We start from the raw sequence: 23,332 nt of genomic DNA, 5'->3' as shown, positions 1-23,332 counted from the left end.
AACTGCCCTAACCTTAACCTCAGTCGCACTAGGTCAGGAACTGCCCTAACCTTAACCTCAGTCACACTAGGTCAGGAACTGCCCTAACCTCAACCTCAGTCACACTAGGTCAGGAACTGCCCTAACCTTAACCTCAGTCACACTAGGTCAGGAACTGCCCTACTTAACCTCAGTCACACTAGGTCAGGAACTGCCCTAACCTTAACCTCAGTCACACTAGGTCAGGAACTGCCCTAACCTTAACCTCAGTCACACTAGGTCAGGAACTGCCCTAACCTCAACCTCAGTCACACTAGGTCAGGAACTGCCCTAACCTTAACCTCAGTCACACTAGGTCAGGAACTGCCCTAACCTTAACCTCAGTCACACTAGGTCAGGAACTGCCCTAACCTTAACCTCAGTCACACTAGGTCAGGAACTGTCCTAACCTTAACCTCAGTCACACTAGGTCAGGAACTGCCCTAATCTTAACCTCAGTCACACTAGGTCAGGAACTGCCCTAACCTCAGTCACACTAGGTCAGGAACTGCCCTAACCTCAACCTCAGTCACACTAGGTCAGGAACTGCCCTAACCTTAACCTCAGTCACACTAGGTCAGGAACTGCCCTAACCTCAGTCACACTAGGTCAGGAACTGTCTTAACCTCAGTCACACTAGGTCAGGAACTGTCTTAACCTCAGTCACACTAGGTCAGGAACTGTCTTAACCTCAGTCACACTAGGTCAGGAACTGTCTTAACCTCAGTCACACTAGGTCAGGAACTGTCTTAACCTCAGTCACACTAGGTCAGGAACTGTCTTAACCTCAGTCACACTAGGTCAGGAACTGTCTTAACCTCAGTCACACTAGGTCAGGAACTGTCTTAACCTCAGTCAAACTAGGTCAGGAACTGTCTTAACCTCAGTCACACTAGGTCAGAAACTGTCTTAACCTCAGTCACACTAGGGCAGGAACTGTCTTAACCTCAGTCACACTAGGTCAGGAACTGTCTTAACCTCAGTCACACTAGGTCAGGAACTGTCTTAACCTCAGTCACACTAGGTCAGGAACTGTCTTAACCTCAGTCACACTAGGTCAGGAACTGTCTGACAGAAAACGGTTAGTTCTTGTTGGGATTTATTAAGTAACTGGCTTCTGTTCTTTTAACTTGTTTTGTAGTTTCGTCCAACCAGCTCTCGAATCAGAAACGCTCATGGAGAGAATTTGATTGTCTTTCAATATTTTTTCCGATGTGTTACAGATGTGAAGTCTATGAAGTTGGCTGACTGGTAAACCTCTTTTTATGGGGACAGGGTGATAAAAATACTATTCTGACAGCTGATAGTAAAACTGTAGTACTTTAGTACTGTAGTACTGTCCCTTCTTTTGTAACAAGTACATTTAAGAAATGTATAGAGTTAATGTTCTTTTCCATAGTGAAGGAAATAGATTTTACTCTCTAGAGTTAAGGAAGTTTGGATCCCGTCCAGATTACAAAGCAATTGCCTATATAGTGGGTCCAATATTAGACATGATTCTTTGTCAGGATTATTTTCATAATTGAAATCCAATTTGAATTTCTCCATGAAGAGATTTGTGTAGTTAGGAGATAATGGGGGTTCCCATCATTGTTCCAAGGGTCTGGAGGTAGAGTCATATTTATCAAATAGAAAATAGTTTTTAGTGAGAACTAAAGCTCAACGATATCGTTTGTTGGCATGTCGCCAGTTGGAGAGGAAGAACTTGAGAGCCACTATACCTCCATCATTCAGAATGTTTACAGAGATGAGTCATCAACACATCCATCACTTATAACTTGGTATATTTTATAGTTTGATTAGAAAATCTGTTTATATTCCCCACCTCATAGCCTGGTTCCTCTATAGGTTTCTTCCTAGGTTCTGGCCTTTCTAGGGAGTTTTTCCTAGCCACCCCTCATAGCCTGGTTCCTCTCTAGGTTTCTTCCTAGGGTTCTGGCCTTTCTAGGGAGTTTTTCCTAAGCCACCGTGCTTCTACACCTGCATTGCTTGCTGTTTGGGGGTTTTAGGCTGGGTTTCTGTACAGCACTTTGAGATATCAGCTGATGTACGAAGGGCTATATAAATACATTTGATTTGATTTATATTTTGTAGTTTCATTAGAAAATCAGTGGTGTGTTTTTTTTTAAATAGCACGGCGACTGTTTGACTAACGGATGAATGTGAAAGTCCACATAAGAACGTTTTTCCGTTATGGAGCCGAGACCTGAAACGACAGGTCTTAATGGAGGGTCTGATTTTGTGAACCTTAAAACCATAAAAGGATTGAAACTGGAGATTTTGGGACAAAAAAATATTTAAATTCCTGTCCTGTCAAAACATTTATTTTGTAGTCCTTTATCGAAGACTTTTATTCACTTCGATTTTATAGTTGGAGGTATCATCGAAAATCTATTATATACATTTTAAAATATAATTGCAATAAATGTTTAATATACATGTTACTATTAGGAATTACTAATCCCACCTCCCTTATCTGGTAATAAATGATAATTTGATTAAGTCATGAAGAGCGTTTTTATCTCCTGGATGGTTGTGTTGACGTTGTAAATGTGGATGTTCACTCTGTAGTCGTCAGTCATTTTTCATATTGACTTGAAAAGAGGGTTTGTAACTGTATATGTTACAAAGGAAAACCCCTTTGTTTAAAACATCCATTTGTTCACTAGAAAGCTGTTTATCTGATAAGTTAGAAACTACAAATATCTGGGAGTTTGGATCAGAACTTCACTAGTGATGTTGAGAACCTGGTAAAGAAGCTCAAGTTGAGGAAAGGTTTTTATTACGGGCTTGTTTTTCCTTTAGAGGAAAGAGCTGCTACGTTCCTGTCTATCTTTGTGTTGTCATTTATATGCAGACCTCAAGCACTACCCTGAACATGATGCTGTGTATCACTTAGGTTTATTATCTACCTACACTATATATACAGCGCATTCGCAAAGTATTCAGACCTCGAATTGTTCCACATTTTGCTACGTTACAGCCTTATTCTAAAATGGATGAAATAAAAAGGTTCCCTCATCAATCTGTACACAATAGCCCATAATGACAAAGCAAAAATAGGTTTTTAGAATTTTTTTGAAATGTGTATATATATAAAAAAAATAAAAAACACTGACATATTGCATTAACATAAGTATTCAGACCCTTTACTCAGTACTTTGTTGAAGCACCTTTGTCAGTGATTACAGCCTCAAGTCTTCTTGGGTGTGGCGCTACAAGCTTGGCTCACCTTTGTGGAGTTACTCCCATTCTTCCCTGCAGATCCTCTCAAGCTCTGTCAGGTTGGATGGGGAGCATCGCTGCAGAAATGTTTTGGTACCTTTCCCCAGATCTGTGCCTCGACACAGTCCTGTCTCGGAGCTCTACGGACAATTCTTTCAACCTCCTGGATTGGTTTTTGCTCTGACATGCACTGTCCACTGTTGGACCTTACAGAAGATATAGACAGGTGTGTGCCTTTCCAAATCATGTCCAATCAATTGAATTTAGCACAGGTGGACTCCAATCAAGTTGTAGAAAAATCTCAAGGATGATCAATAGAAACAGGATGCACCTGAGCTCAATTTGTAGTCTCATAGCAAAGGGTCTGAATTTTATTTTTATTTGCAAACATTTCTAAAAACCTGTTTTTGCTTTGTCATTATGGGGTATTGTGATGTCATTATGGGGTATTGTGATGTCATTATGGGGTATTGTGATGTCATTATGGGGTATTGTGATGTCATTATGGGGTATTGTGATGTCATTATGGGGTATTGTGTGTAGATTGATGAGGGAACCTTTTTATTTTATTTATTTCATCCATTTTAGAATAAGGCTGTAACGTAGCAAAATGTGGAAAAAGTCAAGGGTTCTGAATATTTTCCAAATGCACTGTATCTCTCTCTTCTCTCTCCTTTTTTCTCTCTCCTCTCTCTCCTCTCCCTCTCTCTTTCTTCCTCTCTCTCTCTCTGCCAGCTCTCAGCTCAGTCTCTCTTCTCTCTCTCTCTGCCAGCTCTCAGCTCAGTCTCTCTCTCTCTGCCAGCTCTCAGCTCAGTCTCTCTCTCTCTGCCAGCTCTCAGCTCGGTCTCTCTCTCAGCCAGCTCTCAGCTCGGTCTCTCTTTCTCTCTGCCAGCTCTCAGCTCGGTCTCTCTTTCTCTCTGCCAGCTCTCAGCTCGGTCTCTCTCTCTGCCAGCTCTCAGCTCGGTCTCTCTCTCTGCCAGCTCTCAGCTCGGTCTCTCTCTCTGCCAGCTCTCAGCTCGGTCTCTCTCTCTGCCAGCTCTCAGCTCGGTCTCTCTCTCTGCCAGCTCTCAGCTCGGTCTCTCTCTCTGCCAGCTCTCAGCTTGGTCTCTCTCCCTGCCAGCTCTCAGCCTCGCTCGGTCTCTCTCTCTGCCAGCTCTCAGCTCGGTCTCTCTCTCTGCCAGCTCTCAGCTCGGTCTCTCTCTCTGCCAGCTCTCAGCTTGGTCTCTCTCCCTGCCAGCTCTCAGCCAGCTCCCAGCTCGGTCTCTCTCTCTCTGCCAGCTCCCAGCTCGGTCTCTCTCTCTGCCAGCTCTCAGCTTGGTCTCTCTCTCTGCCAGCTCTCAGCTTGGTCTCTCTCCCTGCCAGCTCTCAGCCAGCTCTCAGCTCGGTCTCTCTCTCTGCCAGCTCCCAGCTCGGTTCTCTCTCTCTGCCAGCTCTCAGCTCGGTCTCTCTCTCTGCCAGCTCTCAGCTCGGTCTCTCTCGCTGCCAGCTAGCCAGCTCTCAGCTCGGTCTCTCTCTCTGCCAGTTCCCAGCTCGGTCTCTCTCTCTCTGCCAGCTCTCAGCTCGGTCTCTCTCTCTGCCAGCTCTCAGCTCGGTCTCTCTCTCTGCCAGCTCTCAGCTTGGTCTCTCTCCCTGCCAGCTCTCAGCCAGCTCTCAGCTCGGTCTCTCTCTCTGCCAGCTCCCAGCTCGGTCTCTCTCTCTGCCAGCTCCCAGCTCGGTCTCTCTCTGCCAGCTCTCAGCTTGGTCTCTCTCTGCTCTCGCCAGCTCTCAGCTCGGTCTCTCTCTGCCAGCTCCCAGCTCGGTCTCTCTCTCTGCCAGCTCTCAGCTCGGTCTCTCTCTCTGCCAGCTCCCAGCTCGGTCTCTCTCTCTGCCAGCTCTCAGCCAGCTCTCAGCTCGGTCTCTCTCTCTGCCAGCTCCCAGCTCGGTCTCTCTCTCTGCCAGCTCCCAGCTCGGTCTCTCTCCCTGCCAGCTCTCAGCCAGCTCTCAGCTCGGTCTCTCTCTGCCAGCTCTCAGCTCGGTCTCTCTCTCTGCCAGCTCTCAGCTTTGATATCCACCACAGGACAGGAAGTGATGGTCCTCTGTGTTGGACCAGCCGGTTAGGCTAGCTATAGCTACTGTTGTCTGAGCTTCTCAGCATTGTGGACCTGAAGGCTACCGTAGTAGCAGACTGACTGACTGACTGGCACAGCTATGGTTTTTACTTTGTGATTGTGACCGTTTGATAATGAGCTAACAAATAGTTCGATGGAGGTTAAGTCTGACTGCTCTATTCTGAAGGAACAGAAGGACTCGTTTTGGATTGTGATTAACATGGGGAAACGTTGTAACACTTTATTAAGAACACAGATGAATAGAGGATCTTTCTGTTATCTGAGTAATCAAGTGTGTTACAACAACAGGAAAAGGGCTCTTTAGTCATAGACACACATGCTGTGTGAATCTACAGACTCTCACCCAGCCAGGCCTTTCCTTCGTCAGATCCTATCCTTCTGCTAATACAAAAGCCTCAAATCTCCCCTTTTACGAACTGGCCTTTTGAGTTTAGGGTGAGAGCTGTCTTTCAAACTTCTGCTTGGAATACAGTATAGGGGATATTAGACAGCCATTGCGTCAGCCGTAAGTTGACCAAATTTCTTGATTTAGAATCGTCCTAAATGAAAAATACCAAGGGAAATAGATTTAGGATGAATTGAACTTCAGAATATGTTTAAAGGCCCAGTGCAGTCAAAAACGTAATTTTCTGTGTTTTATCTATATTTCCACACTATGAGGTTGGAATAATACTGTGAAATTGTGAAAATGACCATAATGCCCTTTTAGTATAAGAGCTGTTTGAAAAGACCGCCTGAAATTTCAGCGTGTTTTGATTGGATGGAGTTTTGGCCTGCCTTGTGACATCACAGCCTATCACTAGTCTGTTCAACGCTCTCTTTCGTATCGTCCGAGATCCCTAAAGATTGGAAAGCTGCCGCGGTCGTCCCCCTCTTCAAAGGGGGAGACACTCTAGACCCAAACTGTTATAGACCTATATCTATCCTGCCCTGCCTTTCTAAAGTCTTTAAAAGCCAAGTTAACAAACAGATCACCGACCATTTCGAATCCCATCGTACCTTCTCCGCTATGGAATCCGGTTTCTGAGCCGGTCATGGGTGCACCTCAGCCACGCTCAAGGTCCTAAACGACATCATAACCGCCATCGATAAAAGACAACACTGTGCAGCCGTATTCATCGACCTGGCCAAGGCTTTCAACTCTGTCAATCACCGTATTCTTATCGGCAGACTCAACAGCCTTGGTTCCTCAAATGACTGCCTCGCCTGGTTCACCAGCTACTTCTCAGACAGAGTTCAGTGTGTCAAATCGGAGGGCCTGTTGTCCGAACCTCTGGCAGTCTCTATGGGGGTACCAGCGGGTTCAATTCTAGGGCCGACTCTTTTCTCTGTATATATCAACGATGTCACTCTTGCTGCTGGTGATTCTCTGATCCACCTCTACGCAGACGACACCATTCTGTATACTTCTGGCCCATCTTTGGACACTGTGTTAACAACCCTCCAGACGAGCTTCAATGCCATACAACTCTCCTTCTTCGGCCTCCAACTGCTCCTAAATGCAAGTAAAACTAAATCCATGCTCTTCAACCGATCACTGCCCGCACCCACCCGCCCGACTAGCATCACTTCTCTGGACGGTTCTGACTTAGAATATGTGGACAACTACAAATACCTAGGTGTCTGGTTAGACTGTAAACTCTCCTTCCAGACTCACATTAAGCATCTCCAATCCAAAATTAAATCTAGAATTGGCTTCCTATTTCGCAACAAAGCATCCTTCACTCATGCTGCAAAACATAACCTCGTAAAAAAAATACCAGCACTAAACTGTCATCACTACCATCATCATTACTGCTACCACCACTAAACTGTCATCACTACCATCATCATTACTGCTACCACCACTAAACTGTCATCACTACCATCATCATTACTGCTACCACCACTAAACTGTCATCACTACCATCATCATTACTGCTACCACCACTAAACCTGTCATCACTACCATCATCATTACGCTACCAGCACTAAACTGTCATCACTACCATCATCATTACTGCTACCACCACTAAACTGTCATCACTACCATCATCATTACTGCTACCACCACTAAACTGTCATCACTACCATCATCATTACTGCTACCACCACTAAACTGTCATCACTACCATCATCATTACTGCTACCACCACCACCACTAAACTGGGAGGCTGGTTGGTTGACCTGGGCTGGAGCAGACTGGGAGGCTGGTAGGCTGACCTGGGCTGGAGCAGACTGGGAGGCTGGTAGGTTGACCTGGGCTGGAGCAGACTGGGAGGCTGGTAGGTTGACCTGGGCTGGAGCAGACTGGGAGGCTGGTAGGCTGACCTGGGCTGGAGCAGACTGGGAGGCTGGTAGGTTGACCTGGGCTGGAGCAGACTGGGAGGCTGGTAGGCTGACCTGGACTGGAGCAGACTGGGAGGCTGGTAGGCTGACCTGGACTGGAGCAGACTGGGAAGCTGGTTGGTTAACCTGGGCTGGAGCAGACTGGGAGGCTAGTAGGTTGACCTGGACTGGAGCAGACTGGGAGGCTGGTAGGTTGACCTGGGCTGGAGCAGACTGGGAGGCTGGTAGGCTGACCTGGGTTGGAGCAGACTGGGAGGCTGGTAGGCTGACCTGGACTGGAGCAGACTGGGAGGCTGGTAGGTTGACCTGGGCTGGAGCAGACTGGGAGGCTGGTAGGCTGACCTGGGCTGGAGCAGACTGGGAGGCTGGTTGGTTAACCTGGGCTGGAGCAGACTGGGAGGCTGGTAGGTTGACCTGGGCTGGAGCAGACTGGGAGGCTGGTAGGTTGACCTGGGCTGGAGCAGACTGGGAGGCTGGTAGGCTGACCTGGGCTGGAGCAGACTGGGAGGCTGGTAGGTTGACCTGGGCTGGAGCAGACTGGGAGGCTGGTAGGCTGACCTGGACTGGAGCAGACTGGGAGGCTGGTAGGCTGACCTGGACTGGAGCAGACTGGGAAGCTGGTTGGTTAACCTGGGCTGGAGCAGACTGGGAAGCTAGTAGGTTGACCTGGACTGGAGCAGACTGGGAGGCTGGTAGGTTGACCTGGGCTGGAGCAGACTGGGAGGCTGGTAGGCTGACCTGGGTTGGAGCAGACTGGGAGGCTGGTAGGCTGACCTGGACTGGAGCAGACTGGGAGGCTGGTAGGTTGACCTGGGCTGGAGCAGACTGGGAGGCTGGTAGGCTGACCTGGACTGGAGCAGACTGGGAGGCTGGTTGGTTAACCTGGGCTGGAGCAGACTGGGAGGCTGGTAGGTTGACCTGGGCTGGAGCAGACTGGGAGGCTGGTAGGTTGACCTGGGCTGGAGCAGACTGGGAGGCTGGTAGGTTGACCTGGGCTGGAGCAGACTGGGAGGCTGGTAGGCTGACCTGGGCTGGAGCAGACTGGGAGGCTGGTAGGCTGACCTGGGCTGGAGCAGACTGGGAGGCTGGTTGGTTGACCTGGGCTGGAGCAGACCGGTGAGGCTGGTAGGTTGACCTGGGCTGGAGCAGACTGGGAGGCTGGTAGGCTGACCTGGGCTGGAGCAGACTGGGAGGCTGGTAGGCTGACCTGGACTGGAGCAGACTGGGAGGCTGGTAGGTTGACCTGGGCTGGAGCAGACTGGGAGGCTGGTAGGCTGACCTGGGCTGGAGCAGACTGGGAGGCTGGTAGGCTGACCTGGACTGGAGCAGACTGGGAGACTGGTAGGTTGACCTGGGCTGGAGCAGACTGGGAGGCTGGTTGGTTGACCTGGGCTGGAGCAGACTGGGAGGCTGGTAGGTTGACCTGGGCTTTAGCAGACTGGGAGGCTGGTATTCTGACCTGGGCTGGAGCAGACTGGGAGGCTGGTAGGCTGACCTGGGCTGGAGCAGACTGGGAGGCTGGTAGGCTGACCTGGGCTGGAGCAGACTGGGAGGCTGGCATTCAGACCTGGGCTTTAGCAGACTGGGAGGCTGGTAGGTTGACCTGGGCTGGAGCAGACTGGGAGGCTGGTTGGTTGACCTGGGCTTTAGCAGACTGGGAGGCTGGTAGGCTGACCTGGGCTGGAGCAGACTGGGAGGCTGGAGCAGACTGGGAGGCTGGTAGGCTGACCTGGGCTGGAGCAGACTGGGAGGCTGGTTGGTTAACCTGGGCTGGAGCAGACTGGGAGGGTGGTAGGTTGACCTGGGCTGGAGCAGACTGGGAGGCTGGTGCAGACTGGGAGGCTGGTTGGTTGACCTGGGCTAGAGCAGACTGGGAGGCTGGTGCAGACTGGGAGGCTGGTAGGCTGACCTGGGCTGGAGCAGACTGGGAGGCTGGTAGGTTGACCTGGGCTTTAGCAGACTGGGAGGCTGGTAGGCTGACCTGGGCTGGAGCAGACTGGGAGGCTGGTGCGGGGTCATCAGGCTGTGTGGTGGCTGTGCTGGTTGTGCTGGTCTCAGGTTCTGCCTGTGTTGTACCAAGCTGGTGGACATGTTCTCTAGATGCAGAGGACATAATGACGAGCTGCTGGTTGAGGGGGTCCGTGTACCTCTCTCTCTGCTCAGGCTCCTCTCTCATTGTGCTGGTCTCAGGTTCTGCCTGTGTTCTACCTCTCTCTCTGCTCAGGCTCCTCTCTCATTGTGCTGGTCTCAGGTTCTGCCTGTGTTCTACCTCTCTCTCTGCTCAGGCTCCTCTCTCATTGTGCTGGTCTCAGGTTCTGCCTGTGTTCTACCTCTCTCTCTGCTCAGGCTCCTCTCTCATTGGGTTGCTGCTCAGGCTCCTCTCTCATTGTGCTGGTCTCAGGTTCTGCCTGTGTTGTACCTCTCTCTCTGCTCAGGCTCCTCTCTTGTTGTGCTCTGATGATCTCTGAGCTCATCTGTTGTCTGACTCAGTTTGTCCGTTCTGCTTTGTAATTTAGCAATAGATGCTCTGCTCTCCTCCCTGAACTGTTTCATCTCTTCTATTAGTTTCTGGACAGTGTCCTCCTCTTGAAGCTTGTTGTCTCTGAGTTCTATGACCTCTGCTTCAACTAGAGAGAGGGTGTTGTGGAAACGTTGCATAGCAGGTGTTCTTGGTGTTTTAGGCATGTTCTTGGCTCTGTCTGCGGCAGGACGTGCCCTCGTTTGTTATTAAATATTACATTTCTTCTTGTTCTGTAACTGGTAAGATCTGCAAACAGGCGTTCATGGTTCTGTCCCGTCTTCAAACCTTTTGAAAGGGTTTTCTTATCTTTCTCCGTCTGGATGTCTGGTGGGTAAACCATTTCCATAGCAACGCTGGTGATGTTAGCTACAATGCTACAGTAGAAGCCTACCTTTTCCAAAACAGCGTTGTTTCATGTATTATTGTCTCTGGCGTCTTTCTAAAGGTCTGTTCTACTTTCATGTCCTTTGTCTTCTGTCCTTCTTTTGTCTTTCTATTATTTTGTTAACTAGCTGTTTTTTTTTAGTTAGCTAGCTAGCTTTTTTTTAGGAGAGTCTCTCTAGCAACTGCTTAGCAACCCAGCTAGCTAAGCTAACTGCACAATTTTATAAAAATATAGACTTTTCCACAAGCCTGTTTTCATGTGTTGCTTGTTTAGTCTCCCATTCAGTCTTTTAGTTTTTTTCCAATGTTCCTAAACCATGATAATTTCAATATTTATAGGAGCTCATTTTATTCAGCAGCTGCTCAATTTGGAACTCTGGAATCTCTCTCTCTCTTTCCCATATTAGTTTTTTTCTCTCTCTCTCTCTCTCTCTCTCTCTCTCTCTCTCTCTCTCTCTCTCTCTCTCTCTCTCTCTCTGTCTCTGCATCTCTCTCTCCTTCACCTCTCTCTCTCTCTGCATCTCTCTCTCCTTCACCTCTCTCTCTCTCTGTCTCTCTCTCTCTCTCTCTCTCTCTCTCTCTCTGTCTCTGCATCTCTCTCTCCTTCACCTTTCTCTCTCTCTGTCTCTCTCTCTCTCTCTCTCTCTCTCTCTCTGTGTCTCTCTCTCTCTCTCTCCCGTTCCTCTCTCTCTCTGTGTCTCTCTCTCTCTCTGTCTCTCTCTCTCTGTCTCTCTCTCTCTCTCTCTCTCTGCATCTCTCTCTCTCTCCAACTCTCTGTCTCTCTCTCTCTATCTATCTGTCTCTGTCTCTCTCTCTCTATCTTTATGTATCTCTCTCTCTCTGTCTCTCTCTCTCTCCTTCACCTCTCTCTCTCTCTCTCTCTCTCCCGTTCCTCTCTCTCCTTCGCCTCTCTCTCTCTGTGTCTCTCTGTCTCTCTCTCTCTGTCTCTCTCGGTGTCTCTCTCCTTCACCTCTCTCTCGCCCCCGTACCTCTCTCTCTCTCCTTCGCCTCTATCTCCTTCGCCTCGCTCTCTCCCCCGTACCTCTCTCTCTCCCCTGTTCCTCTCTCACTCCTTCGCCTCTCTCTCTCTGTGTCTCTCTGTCTCTCTCTCTCTGTCTCTCTCCTTCGCCTCTATCTCCTTCGCCTCGCTCTCTCCCCCGTACCTCTCTCTCTCCCCTGTTCCTCTCTCACTCCTTCGCGTCTCTCTCTTCCCCCAGAGGGAGGCTTAGCTCGGCCTGTTCCTTTCTTCCCCTCTCGCTCCCTCTGAGACACATTGACTGGGCTGTGCTCAGTGGGAAGTTAGCTGAGGCCTCTATCCCTGCCTCCCTATTGGTTGAGTCAGGTCACATGTCCGGGGAGTGGGCTGCCTGCCCTCCTCTCTCTGGGTGTTCACATGGAATAATTCTGCAGCTGTAGTGGGAAGAGTAGAGAGAGAGAGAGAGAGAGAGAGAGAGAGAAAGAGAGGGAGCGCCCAACATGGACATGGCTAACCTCTTCAAGCACTTCTTTCGTGAGTTGACATTTCTGGTCTGATAGAGATCCTCTGCTTTTCTGTTTGGATATGACTTGGTAATGACTTAGTTTAAGATGCCTTGAAGAGGGAGAAGTTGACTTGTTTCTACCCTCGCTGAGTTTCTTTCCGATTTTTCCACTCAGTGACTCCTCGTTTTTTTTTTTTTCTGGTTTAGGGAGTGTTCTAGAATGTGTGTTGTAGAGAGAAGAGGATTATGGGAACCCAGCCATGTTGTCTGTTAGTTAGGCAAGTTAGTTGCTGTTAGTTGTACACTACAGTATTTTTCTACACTAAAGTGGGCTGTAGTTTTCTTCACTAAAATGGGCTGTAGGGCTGTAGTTTCCTACACTAGAGTGGGCTGTAGGGCTGTAGTTTCCTACACTAGAGTGGGCTGTAGGGCTGTAGTTTCCTACACTAAAGTGGGCTGTAGGGCTGTAGTTTTCTACATTAAAGTGGGCTATAGGGCTCTACACTAAATAGGGCTGTAGTTTTCTACATTAAAGTGGGCTGTAGTTTTCTACACTAAATAGGGCTGTAGGGCTGTAGTTTCCTACACTAGAGTGGGCTGTAGGGCTGTAGTTTCCTACACTAGAGTGGGCTGTAGGGCTGTAGTTTTCTACATTAAAGTGGGCTGTAGTTTTCTACACTAAATAGGGCTGTAGTTTTCTACATTAAAGTGGGCTGGGAGGGTCACTGCTGTTACTGCTGGGAGGGTCACTGCTGGGAGGGTCACTGCTGTCACTGCTGGGAGGGTCACTGCTGTTACTGCTGGGAGGGTTACTGCTGGGAGGGTCACTGCTGGGAGGGTCACTGCTGGGAGGGTTACTGCTGGGAGGGTCACTGCTGTCACTGCTGGGAGGGTCACTGCTGTCACTGCTGGGAGGGTCACTGCTGTCACTGCTGGGAGGGTCACTGCTGGGAGGGTCACTGCTGTCACTGCTGGGAGGGTCACTGCTGGGAGGGTCACTGCTGTTACTGCTGGGAGGGTTACTGCTGGGAGGGTCACTGCTGTCACTGCTGGGAGGGTCACTGCTGTCACTGCTGGGAGGGTTACTGCTGGGAGGGTCACTGCTGTTACTGCTGGGAGGGTCACTGCTGGGAGGGTCACTGCTGTCACTGCTGGGAGGGTCACTGCTGTTACTGCTGGGAGGGTCACTGCTGGGAGGGTCACTGCTGTCACTGCTGGGAGGGTTACTGCTGGGAGGGTCACTGCTGTTACTGCTGGGAGGGTCACTGCTGGGAGGGTTACTGCTGGGAGGGTCACTGCTGTTACTGCTGGGAGGGTCACTGCTGGGAGGGTTACTGCTGGGAGGGTCACTGCTGGGAGGGTTACTGCTGGGAGGGTTACTGCTGGGAGGGTTACTGCTGTCACTGCTGGGAGGGTCACTGCTGTCACTGCTGGGAGGGTCACTGCTGGGAGGGTTACTGCTGGGAGGGTTACTGCTGGGAGGGTCACTGCTGTCACTGCTGGGAGGGTCACTGCTGTCACTGCTGGGAGGGTCACTGCTGGGAGGGTTACTGCTGGGAGGGTCACTGCTAGGAGGGTCACTGCTGTCACTGCTGGGAGGGTCACTGCTGGGAGGGTCACTGCTGGGAGGGTCACTGCTGTCACTGCTGGGAGGGTTACTGCTGGGAGGGTTACTGCTGTTACTGCTGGGAGGGTTACTGCTGGGAGGGTCACTGCTGTTACTGCTGGGAGGGTCACTGCTGGGAGGGTCACTGCTGTTACTGCTGGGAGGGTCACTGCTGGGAGGGTCACTGCTGGGAGGGTTACTGCTGGGAGGGTCACTGCTGGGAGGGTTACTGCTGGGAGGGTCACTGCTGGGAGGGTCACTGCTGGGAGGGTCACTGCTGGGAGGGTTACTGCTGGGAGGGTCACTGCTGGGAGGGTCACTGCTGGGAGGGTCACTGCTGTCACTGCTGGGAGGGTCACTGCTGGGAGGGTTACTGCTGGGAGGGTCACTGCTGTCACTGCTGGGAGGGTCACTGCTGTCACTGCTGGGAGGGTTACTGCTGGGAGGGTCACTGCTGTCACTGCTGGGAGGGTCACTGCTGGGAGGGTCACTGCTGTCACTGCTGGGAGGGTCACTGCTGGGAGGGTCACTGCTGTTACTGCTGGGAGGGTTACTGCTGGGAGGGTTACTGCTGGGAGGGTCACTGCTGGGAGGGTCACTGCTGGGAGGGTCACTGCTGGGAGGGTCACTGCTGGGAGGGTTACTGCTGGGAGGATGTGGGGGAGACCTTTGGGTTGTGGGTCTCCTCCTCTCTTCATCCTCCTCTCTTCATCCTCCTCTCCTCTCTTCGTCTTCCTCTCTTCTCTTCACCCTCCTCTCTTCACACTCCTCCCCTCTCTTCATCCTCTTCTCCTCTCTTATTTTTTGTGGTTGGGTAGCTAGATGTGTTTTTATGGTAGGGTAGCTAGATGTGTTTTTGTGGTTGGGTAGCTAGATGTGTGTTTATGGTAGGGTAGCTATATGTGTGTTTTTATAGTAGGGTAGCTAGATGTGTGTTTTTATGGTTGGGTAGGTAGATGTGTGTTTTGTGGTAGGGTAGCTAGTTGTGTGTTTTTATAGTAGGGTAGCTAGATGTGTTTTTGTGGTTGAGTAGCTAGATGTGTTTTTATGGTTGGGTAGCTAGATGGGTGTTTTGTGGTAGGGTAGCTAGATGCGTGTTTTGTGGTAGGGTAGCTAGATGTGTGTTTTTATAGTAGGGTAGCTAGATGTATTTTTGTGGTTGAGTAGCTAGATGTGTTTTTATGGTTGGGTAGCTAGATGTGTGTTTTGTGGTAGGCTAGCTAGATGTGTGTTTTTATGGTAGGGTAGCTAGATGTGTTTTTGTGGTTGGGTAGCTAGATGTGTAGCTAGATATGTTTTTGTGGTAGGGTAGCTAGATGTGTGTTTTGTGGGAGGGTAGCTAGATGTGTGTTTTGTGGTTGGGTAGCTAGATGGGTGTTTTGTGGTTGGGTAGCTAGATGTGTTTTGTGGTAGGGTAGCTAGATGAGTGTTTTGTGGTAGGGTGGCTAGATGGGTGTTTTGTGGTAGGGTAGCTAGATGGGTGTTTTGTGGTAGGGTAGCTAGATGGGTGTTTTGTGGTAGGGTAGCTAGATGTGTTTTTGTGGTTGGGTAGCTAGATGTGTTTTTGTGGTTGGGTAGCTAGATGTGTTTTTATAGTAGGGTAGCTAGATGTGTGTTTTGTGGTTGGGTAGCTAGATGTGTAGCTAGATGTGTTTTTGTGGTTGGGTAGCTAGATGTGTTTCTTTATGGTAGGGTAGCTAGATGTGTGCTTTATGGTTGGGTAGCTAGATGTGTTTTTGTGGTTGGGTAGCTAGATGTGTTTCTTTATGGTAGGGTAGCTAGATGTGTGTTTTTATGGTTGGTAGCTAGATGTGTTTTTGTGGTAGGGTACTTAGATGTGTTTTATTGTTGGGTAGCTAGATGTGTGTTTTGAGGTAGGGTAGCTAGATGTGTTTTATTGTTGGGTAGCTAGATGTGTGTTTTGTGGTAGGGTAGCTAGATGTGTTTTATTGTTGGGTGGCTAGATGTGTTTCTTTATAGTAGGGTAGCTAGATGTGTGTTTTTATAGTAGGGTAGATAGATGTGTGTTTTGTGGTAGGGTAGCTAGATGTGTGTTTTGTGGTAGGGTAGCTAGATGTGTGTTTTGTGGTAGGGTAGCTAGATGTGTGTTTTTATAGTAGGGTAGCTAGATGTGTGTTTTGTGGTTGGGTAGCTAGATGTGTTTCTTTATGGTAGGGTAGCTAGATGTGTGTTTTGTGGTAGGGTAGCTAGATGTGTTTTTGTGGTTGGGTAGCTAGATGTGTTTCTTTATGGTTGGTAGCTAGATGTGTTTTTATGGTTGGGTAGCTAGATGTGTTTTTGTGGTAGGGTAGCTAGATGTGTGTTTTTATGGTTGGTAGCTAGATGTGTTTTTATGGTTGGGTAGCTAGATGTGTTTTGTGGTAGGGTAGCTAGATGTGTGTTTTGTGGTAGGGTAGCTAGATGTGTGTTTTTATAGTAGGGTAGCTAGATGTGTGTTTTGTGGTTGGGTAGCTAGATGTGTTTCTTTATGGTAGGGTAGCTAGATGTGTGTTTTGTGGTAGGGTAGCTAGATGTGTTTTTGTGGTTGGGTAGCTAGATGTGTTTCTTTATGGTTGGTAGCTAGATGTGTTTTTATGGTTGGGTAGCTAGATGTGTTTTTGTGGTAGGGTAGCTAGATGTGTGTTTTTATGGTTGGTAGCTAGATGTGTTTTTATGGTTGGGTAGCTAGATGTGTTTTATTGTTGGGTAGCTAGATGTGTGTTTTGTGGTAGGGTAGCTAGATGTGTGTTTTGTGGTAGGGTAGCTAGATGTGTGTTTTGTGGTAGGGTAGATAGATGTGTGTTTTTATAGTAGGGTAGATAGATGTGTGTTTTGTGGTAGGGTAGCTAGATGTGTGTTTTGTGGTAGGGTAGATAGATGTGTGTTTTTATAGTAGGGTAGATAGATGTGTGTTTTGTGGTAGGGTAGCTAGATGTGTGTTTTGTGGTAGGGTCGCTAGGTGTGTGTTTTGTGGTAGGGTAGCTAGATGGGTTTTCTTTCTACTCATTGTCTTGGGAAGCAGGGGTGTAGCGCTGCCGGAGGGTGGAGGAGCGACCTTACTCCCTACTGCAAACCAGAGCTTGATCAGATGGATGGGAAGCAGGGGTGTAGCGCTGCCGGAGGGTGGAGGAGCGACCTTACTCCCTACTGCAAACCAGAGCTTGATCAGATGGATATTTTAAAGCGAATTTCCTGCAATTCTACGTAGTAATGATCCATGTCCACTACTTGGTCAATTGATTTCACAGCATGTTTAATCTCTGCAAATAAACTCCATGACTGGATGGTTCCCCGTCGGTTTTATTTCACTCTGTAATAGGTGGCCCCTATATTGGAATCACGTGTTCAAGATAATCAAATCAAAGTTTATTTATGATACAGTGAAATCTACACAATACACTGAATTACCTCGTCACAGTAAAGCTCTCCTCGTAAACAGAGCCATGATATTCAGCTATATGTATTTACATGAGGTTATAGACTACAGATAGTATATGTATTTAGGTTATAGACTACAGATAGTATATGTATTTAGGCTATAGACTACAGATAGTATATGTATTTACATGAGGCTACAGATAGTATATGTATTTACATGAGGTTATAGACTACAGATAGTATATGTATTTACATGAGGCTATAGGCTACAGATAGTATATGTATTTACATGAGGCTACAGATAGTATATGTATTTACATGAGGTTATAGACTACAGATAGTATATGTATTTAGGTTATAGACTACAGATAGTATATGTATTTAGGTTATAGACTACAGATAGTATATGTATTTAGGTTATAGACTACAGATAGTATATGTATTTAGGCTATAGACTACAGATAGTATATGTATTTAGGTTATAGACTACAGATAGTATATGTATTTAGGTTATAGACTACAGATAGTATATGTATTTAGGTTATAGACTACAGATAGTATATGTATTTACATGAGACTACAGATAGTATATGTATTTAGGCTATAGACTACAGATAGTATATGTATTTACATGAGGCTACAGATAGTATATGTATTTACATGAGGTTATAGACTACAGATAGTATATGTATTTACATGAGGCTACAGATAGTATATGTATTTACATGAGGTTATAGAGTACAGATAGTATATGTATTTACATGAGGCTATAGGCTACAGATAGTATATGTATTTACATGAGGCTACAGATAGTATATGTATTTACATGAGGTTATAGGCAGACTGTAAACTACTGTTGCTTGTTCCTGAACTGGCCGAACGGCAGAGCTGTCCTTCAGCACCATCATGAAGGGCAATCACCTGACCTGACCTGTTACCTGCGTCTCAGAGTCCTACTCATCACGTTTTATAATCACAAATAGATGATTTTCACTTCCCACCATGGTGCTGGTTTAGTAAAGTTAGATCAAAGCTGAATCAATGTCCAACAAGGGCATACTGCTGAGTTAGTATTTTACACCACAGAACAGAGTACAACACCATGGCATAATCAGCCTATATAGTTACATGTTTTCGCTTGTACTTGATTGATGAATTGAGGTCATTAATTAGTAAGGAACTCTCCTCACCTGGTTGTCTAGGTCTCTCCTCACCTGGTTGTCTAGGTCTCAGTAAGGAACTCTCCTCACCTGGTTGTCTAGGTCTCAGTAAGGAACTCCCCTCACCTGGTTGTCTAGGTCTCAGTAAGGACCTCCCCTCACCTGGTTGTCTAGGTCTCAGTAAGGAACTCTCCTCACCTGGTTGTCTAGGTCTCAGTAAGGAACTCTCCTCACCTGGTTGTCCAGGTCTCAGTAAGGAACTCTCCTCACCTGGTTGTCTAGGTCTCAGTAAGGAACTCCCCTCACCTGGTTGTCTAGGTCTCCCCTCACCTGGTTGTCTAGGTCTCAGTAAGGAACTCTCCTCACCTGGTTGTCTAGGTCTCAGTAAGGAACTCTCCTCACCTGGTTGTCCAGGTCTCAGTAAGGAACTCTCCTCACCTGGTTGTCTAGGTCTCAGTAAGGAACTCCCCTCACCTGGTTGTCCAGGTCTCAGTAAGGAACTCTCCTCACCTGGTTGTCCAGGTCTCAGTAAGGAACTCCCCTCACCTGGTTGTCTAGGTCTCTCCTCACCTGGTTGTCCAGGTCTCAGTAAGGACCTCTCCTCACCTGGTTGTCCAGGTCTCAGTAAGGACCTCTCCTCACCTGGTTGTCCAGGGTTTCATTGAAAGGAAAACCCTGCAGCCACTAGGTCCTCCATGGAATGTGTTTGACTCCCCTGTGAAATATATTTTCCAGAACCCCAAAATATGTTCAGCTGTTTGAAGCTGGTGAACAAAAACTAAAGTAAAAGACACAAAAAACTAATCTTAAGAGGGGGAAGTATAGGAATATTGCTAATAGAACAGATCTACCACTTTTTAGACTTTCTTTCAGTGACTGACATATATAACATATATAACACACACTTCTATGTGAATTTAGTCGGGTAGAAAAACAACCATTTTTCGGTTAGAGATTTTCCTTAATGATAAGGATCCCAACTAAACATTTAAACGTTCACATCCCTATTTCTAACATGTTTTTGACACGGGGCTGAATACTTATTTAATCAAGATACATTAGTGTTTTATTTTTCATTCATTAAAAAAAAAAAAAAAATCTTCCACTTTACATTTTACATTTACATTTTAGTAATTTAGCAGACGCTCTTATCCAGAGTATATTCTGTCATTGACAGAAATTTATAATTAAATCCATCTTATTCCCACTTTGTAACAATAAAATGTGAACAAATCCGAGGTCGGTGAATGCTTACGATAGGCACTGTATGGGTTTACCAGAGTATCTCAGACTGGCTGATGTTGGTGTAGCCAGAGGAAGAGCCCTGGAAGGAAGGGAAGTGGACGGGTCAGGAGGTCCCACGGAGACAAAGGACAGCTGGGGAGGTGCGGAGGTGGTGTTATGGAACTATAGAGTTCCTGTCTCATAACCGTTAGTCCTTAACGTTCTTATCCTACCTCCTTTTCTTCTCTCTCTCTCTCTCTCTCTCTCTCTCTCTGTCCCCTTTTCTTCTCTCTCCCGCTGACCTGCCTCAGTACATCAAGAGAATAACACAGTGAGGTGTAGGTGGAGGAGATGAGAGGAGGGAAAGAGCAAGCATTATTCACGTCCAAACCCTCTGATTTACAGACTTCTGATGCAACATGGCTTCCTTTCTCAACGACCTCCGCTCAGAAAACACACAGGGACCACCTTCTGACGTAGAGAGATAGAAAGGGGGGGTGAGAGAGAGGCTGATGGACTAGACGGTGGTTCCCTGTAGTAGACGGTGGTTCCCTGTAGACGGGGGTTCCCTGTAGTAGACGGTGGTTCCCAGTAGTAGACGGTGGTTCCCAGTAGTAGACGGTGGTTCCCAGTAGTAGGCGGTGGTTCCCAGTAGTAGACGGTGGTTCCCAGTAGTAGACGGTGGTTCCCAGTAGTAGACGGTGGTTCCCTGTAGTAGACGGTGGTTCCCTGTAGTAGGCGGTGGTTCCCAGTAGTAGACGGTGGTTCCCTGTTGTAGACGGTGGTTCCCAGTAGTAGACGGTGGTTCCCTGTAGTAGACGGTGGTTCCCAGTAGTAGACGGTGGTTCCCTGTTGTAGACGGTGGTTCCCTGTAGTAGACGGTGGTTCCCAGTAGTAGACGGTGGTTCCCAGTAGTAGACGGTGGTTCCCAGTAGTAGACGGTGGTTCCCAGTAGTAGACGGTGGTTCCCAGTAGTAGACGGTGGTTCCCTGTAGTAGACGGTGGTTCCCAGTAGTAGACGGTGCTTCCCTGTAGTAGGCGGTGGTTCCCTGTAGACGGTGGTTCCCAGTAGTAGACGGTGGTTCCCTGTAGTAGACGGTGGTTCCCTGTAGTAGACGGTGGTTCCCAGTAGTAGACGGTGGTTCCCAGTAGTAGGCGGTGGTTCCCTGTAGTAGACGGTGGTTCCCTGTAGTAGACGGTGGTTCCCTGTAGTAGACGGTGGTTCCCAGTAGTAGGCGGTGGTTCCCTGTAGTAGGCGGTGGTTCCCTGTTGTAGACGGTGGTTCCCTGTAGTAGACGGTGGTTCCCAGTAGTAGACGGTGGTTCCCAGTAGTAGACGGTGGTTCCCAGTAGTAGACGGTGGTTCCCTGTTGTAGACGGTGGTTCCCTGTAGTAGACGGTGGTTCCCAGTAGTAGACGGTGGTTCCCTGTAGTAGACGGTGGTTCCCTGTAGTAGACGGTGGTTCCCAGTAGTAGGCGGTGGTTCCCAGTAGTAGGCGGTGGTTCCCTGTAGTAGACGGTGGTTCCCTGTAGTAGACGGTGGTTCCCTGTAGTAGACGGTGGTTCCCTGTAGTAGACGGTGGTTCCCAGTAGTAGACGGTGGTTCCCAGTAGTAGACGGTGGTTCCCTGTAGTAGGCGGTGGTTCCCAGTAGTAGACGGTGGTTCCCTGTTGTAGACGGTGGTTCCCTGTTGTAGACGGTGGTTCCCTGTAGTAGACGGTGGTTCCCTGTAGTAGACGGTGGTTCCCTGTAGTAGGCGGTGGTTCCCTGTAGTAGGCGGTGGTTCCCTGTAGTAGGCGGTGGTTCCCTGTAGTAGACGGTGGTTCCCTGTAGTAGTCGGTGGTTCCCAGTAGTAGACGGTGGTTCCCAGTAGTAGACGGTGGTTCCCTGTAGACGGTGGTTCCCTGTAGTAGACGGTGGTTCCCTGTAGTAGACGGTGGTTCCCAGTAGTAGACGGTGGTTCCCAGTAGTAGACGGTGGTTCCCTGTAGTAGACGGTGGTTCCCTGTAGTAGACGGTGGTTCCCTGTAGTAGACGGTGGTTCCCTGTAGTAGACGGTGGTTCCCTGTAGTAGACGGTGGTTCCCTGTAGTAGACGGTGGTTCCCAGTAGTAGACGGTGGTTCCCTGTAGTAGGCGGTGGTTCCCAGTAGTAGACGGTGGTTCCCTGTTGTAGACGGTGGTTCCCTGTTGTAGACGGTGGTTCCCTGTTGTAGACGGTGGTTCCCTGTAGTAGACGGTGGTTCCCTGTAGTAGGCGGTGGTTCCCTGTAGTAGACGGTGGTTCCCTGTAGTAGACGGTGGTTCCCAGTAGTAGACGGTGGTTCCCTGTAGTAGGCGGTGGTTCCCAGTAGTAGACGGTGGTTCCCTGTTGTAGACGGTGGTTCCCTGTTGTAGACGGTGGTTCCCTGTAGTAGACGGTGGTTCCCTGTAGTAGGCGGTGGTTCCCTGTAGTAGGCGGTGGTTCCCTGTAGTAGACGGTGGTTCCCTGTAGTAGACGGTGGTTCCCAGTAGTAGTCGGTGGTTCCCAGTAGTAGACGGTGGTTCCCTGTAGACGGTGGTTCCCTGTAGTAGACGGTGGTTCCCAGTAGTAGACGGTGGTTCCCTGTAGTAGGCGGTGGTTCCCTGTAGTAGACGGTGGTTCCCAGTAGTAGACGGTGGTTCCCAGTAGTAGACGGTGGTTCCCTGTAGTAGGCGGTGGTTCCCAGTAGTAGACGGTGGTTCCCTGTTGTAGACGGTGGTTCCCTGTTGTAGACGGTGGTTCCCTGTAGTAGACGGTGGTTCCCTGTAGTAGGCGGTGGTTCCCTGTAGTAGGCGGTGGTTCCCTGTAGTAGACGGTGGTTCCCTGTAGTAGACGGTGGTTCCCTGTAGTAGTCGGTGGTTCCCAGTAGTAGACGGTGGTTCCCTGTAGACGGTGGTTCCCTGTAGTAGACGGTGGTTCCCAGTAGTAGACGGTGGTTCCCTGTAGACGGTGGTTCCCTGTAGTAGTCGGTGGTTCCCTGTAGTAGTCGGTGGTTCCCTGTAGTAGTCGGTGGTTCCCTGTAGTAGTCGGTGGTTCCCAGTAGTAGACGGTGGTTCCCTGTAGTAGACGGTGGTTCCCTGTAGTAGACGGTGGTTCCCTGTAGTAGGCGGTGGTTCCCAGTAGTAGACGGTGGTTCCCTGTAGTAGACGGTGGTTCCCTGTAGTAGACGGTGGTTCCCTGTAGTAGACGGTGGTTCCCTGTAGTAGACGGTGGTTCCCAGTAGTAGACGGTGGTTCCCTGTTGTAGACGGTGGTTCCCAGTAGTAGGCGGTGTTTCCCTGTAGTAGGCGGTGGTTCCCTGTAGTAGGCGGTGGTTCCCTGTAGTAGGCGGTGGTTCCCTGTAGTAGGCGGTGGTTCCCTGTAGTAGACGGTGGTTCCCTGTAGTAGACGGTGGTTCCCAGTAGTAGTCGGTGGTTCCCAGTAGTAGACGGTGGTTCCCTGTAGACGGTGGTTCCCTGTAGTAGACGGTGGTTCCCAGTAGTAGACGGTGGTTCCCTGTAGTAGGCGGTGGTTCCCTGTAGTAGACGGTGGTTCCCAGTAGTAGACGGTGGTTCCCAGTAGTAGACGGTGGTTCCCTGTAGTAGGCGGTGGTTCCCAGTAGTAGACGGTGGTTCCCTGTTGTAGACGGTGGTTCCCTGTTGTAGACGGTGGTTCCCTGTAGTAGACGGTGGTTCCCTGTAGTAGGCGGTGGTTCCCTGTAGTAGGCGGTGGTTCCCTGTAGTAGACGGTGGTTCCCTGTAGTAGACGGTGGTTCCCTGTAGTAGTCGGTGGTTCCCAGTAGTAGACGGTGGTTCCCTGTAGACGGTGGTTCCCTGTAGTAGACGGTGGTTCCCAGTAGTAGACGGTGGTTCCCTGTAGACGGTGGTTCCCTGTAGTAGTCGGT

At 48.9% G+C, this 23,332-nt stretch overlaps 1 protein-coding gene across 3 annotated transcripts in view; it reads left to right on the top strand.

The window, feature by feature from the left end:
* The window catches only part of LOC106594850 (cytoplasmic protein NCK1), a 143,900-nt gene that overhangs the window by 102,013 nt on the left and 18,555 nt on the right, over positions 1-23,332 (top strand). Inside the window, exon 1 of one of the 3 annotated variants that reach the window (XM_045702856.1) lies at positions 11,963-12,094. The exons of the other annotated variants lie outside the window; for them this stretch is intronic. Within the exon in view, the coding sequence (XP_045558812.1) occupies positions 12,061-12,094 (34 nt within the window). The 5' untranslated portion in view covers positions 11,963-12,060. Of the gene's footprint in view, positions 1-11,962; positions 12,095-23,332 lie in introns of those variants that run through there. 3 annotated transcript variants of the gene reach the window in all.

This window comes from Salmo salar, chromosome ssa19 (genome assembly GCF_905237065.1).
Source record: "Salmo salar chromosome ssa19, Ssal_v3.1, whole genome shotgun sequence".
In the NCBI taxonomy this organism is placed as follows: domain Eukaryota; kingdom Metazoa; phylum Chordata; class Actinopteri; order Salmoniformes; family Salmonidae; genus Salmo; species Salmo salar.
Note: the sequence above shows the minus strand (reverse complement) of the source record. Positions and strands in the feature narration are given on the sequence as shown.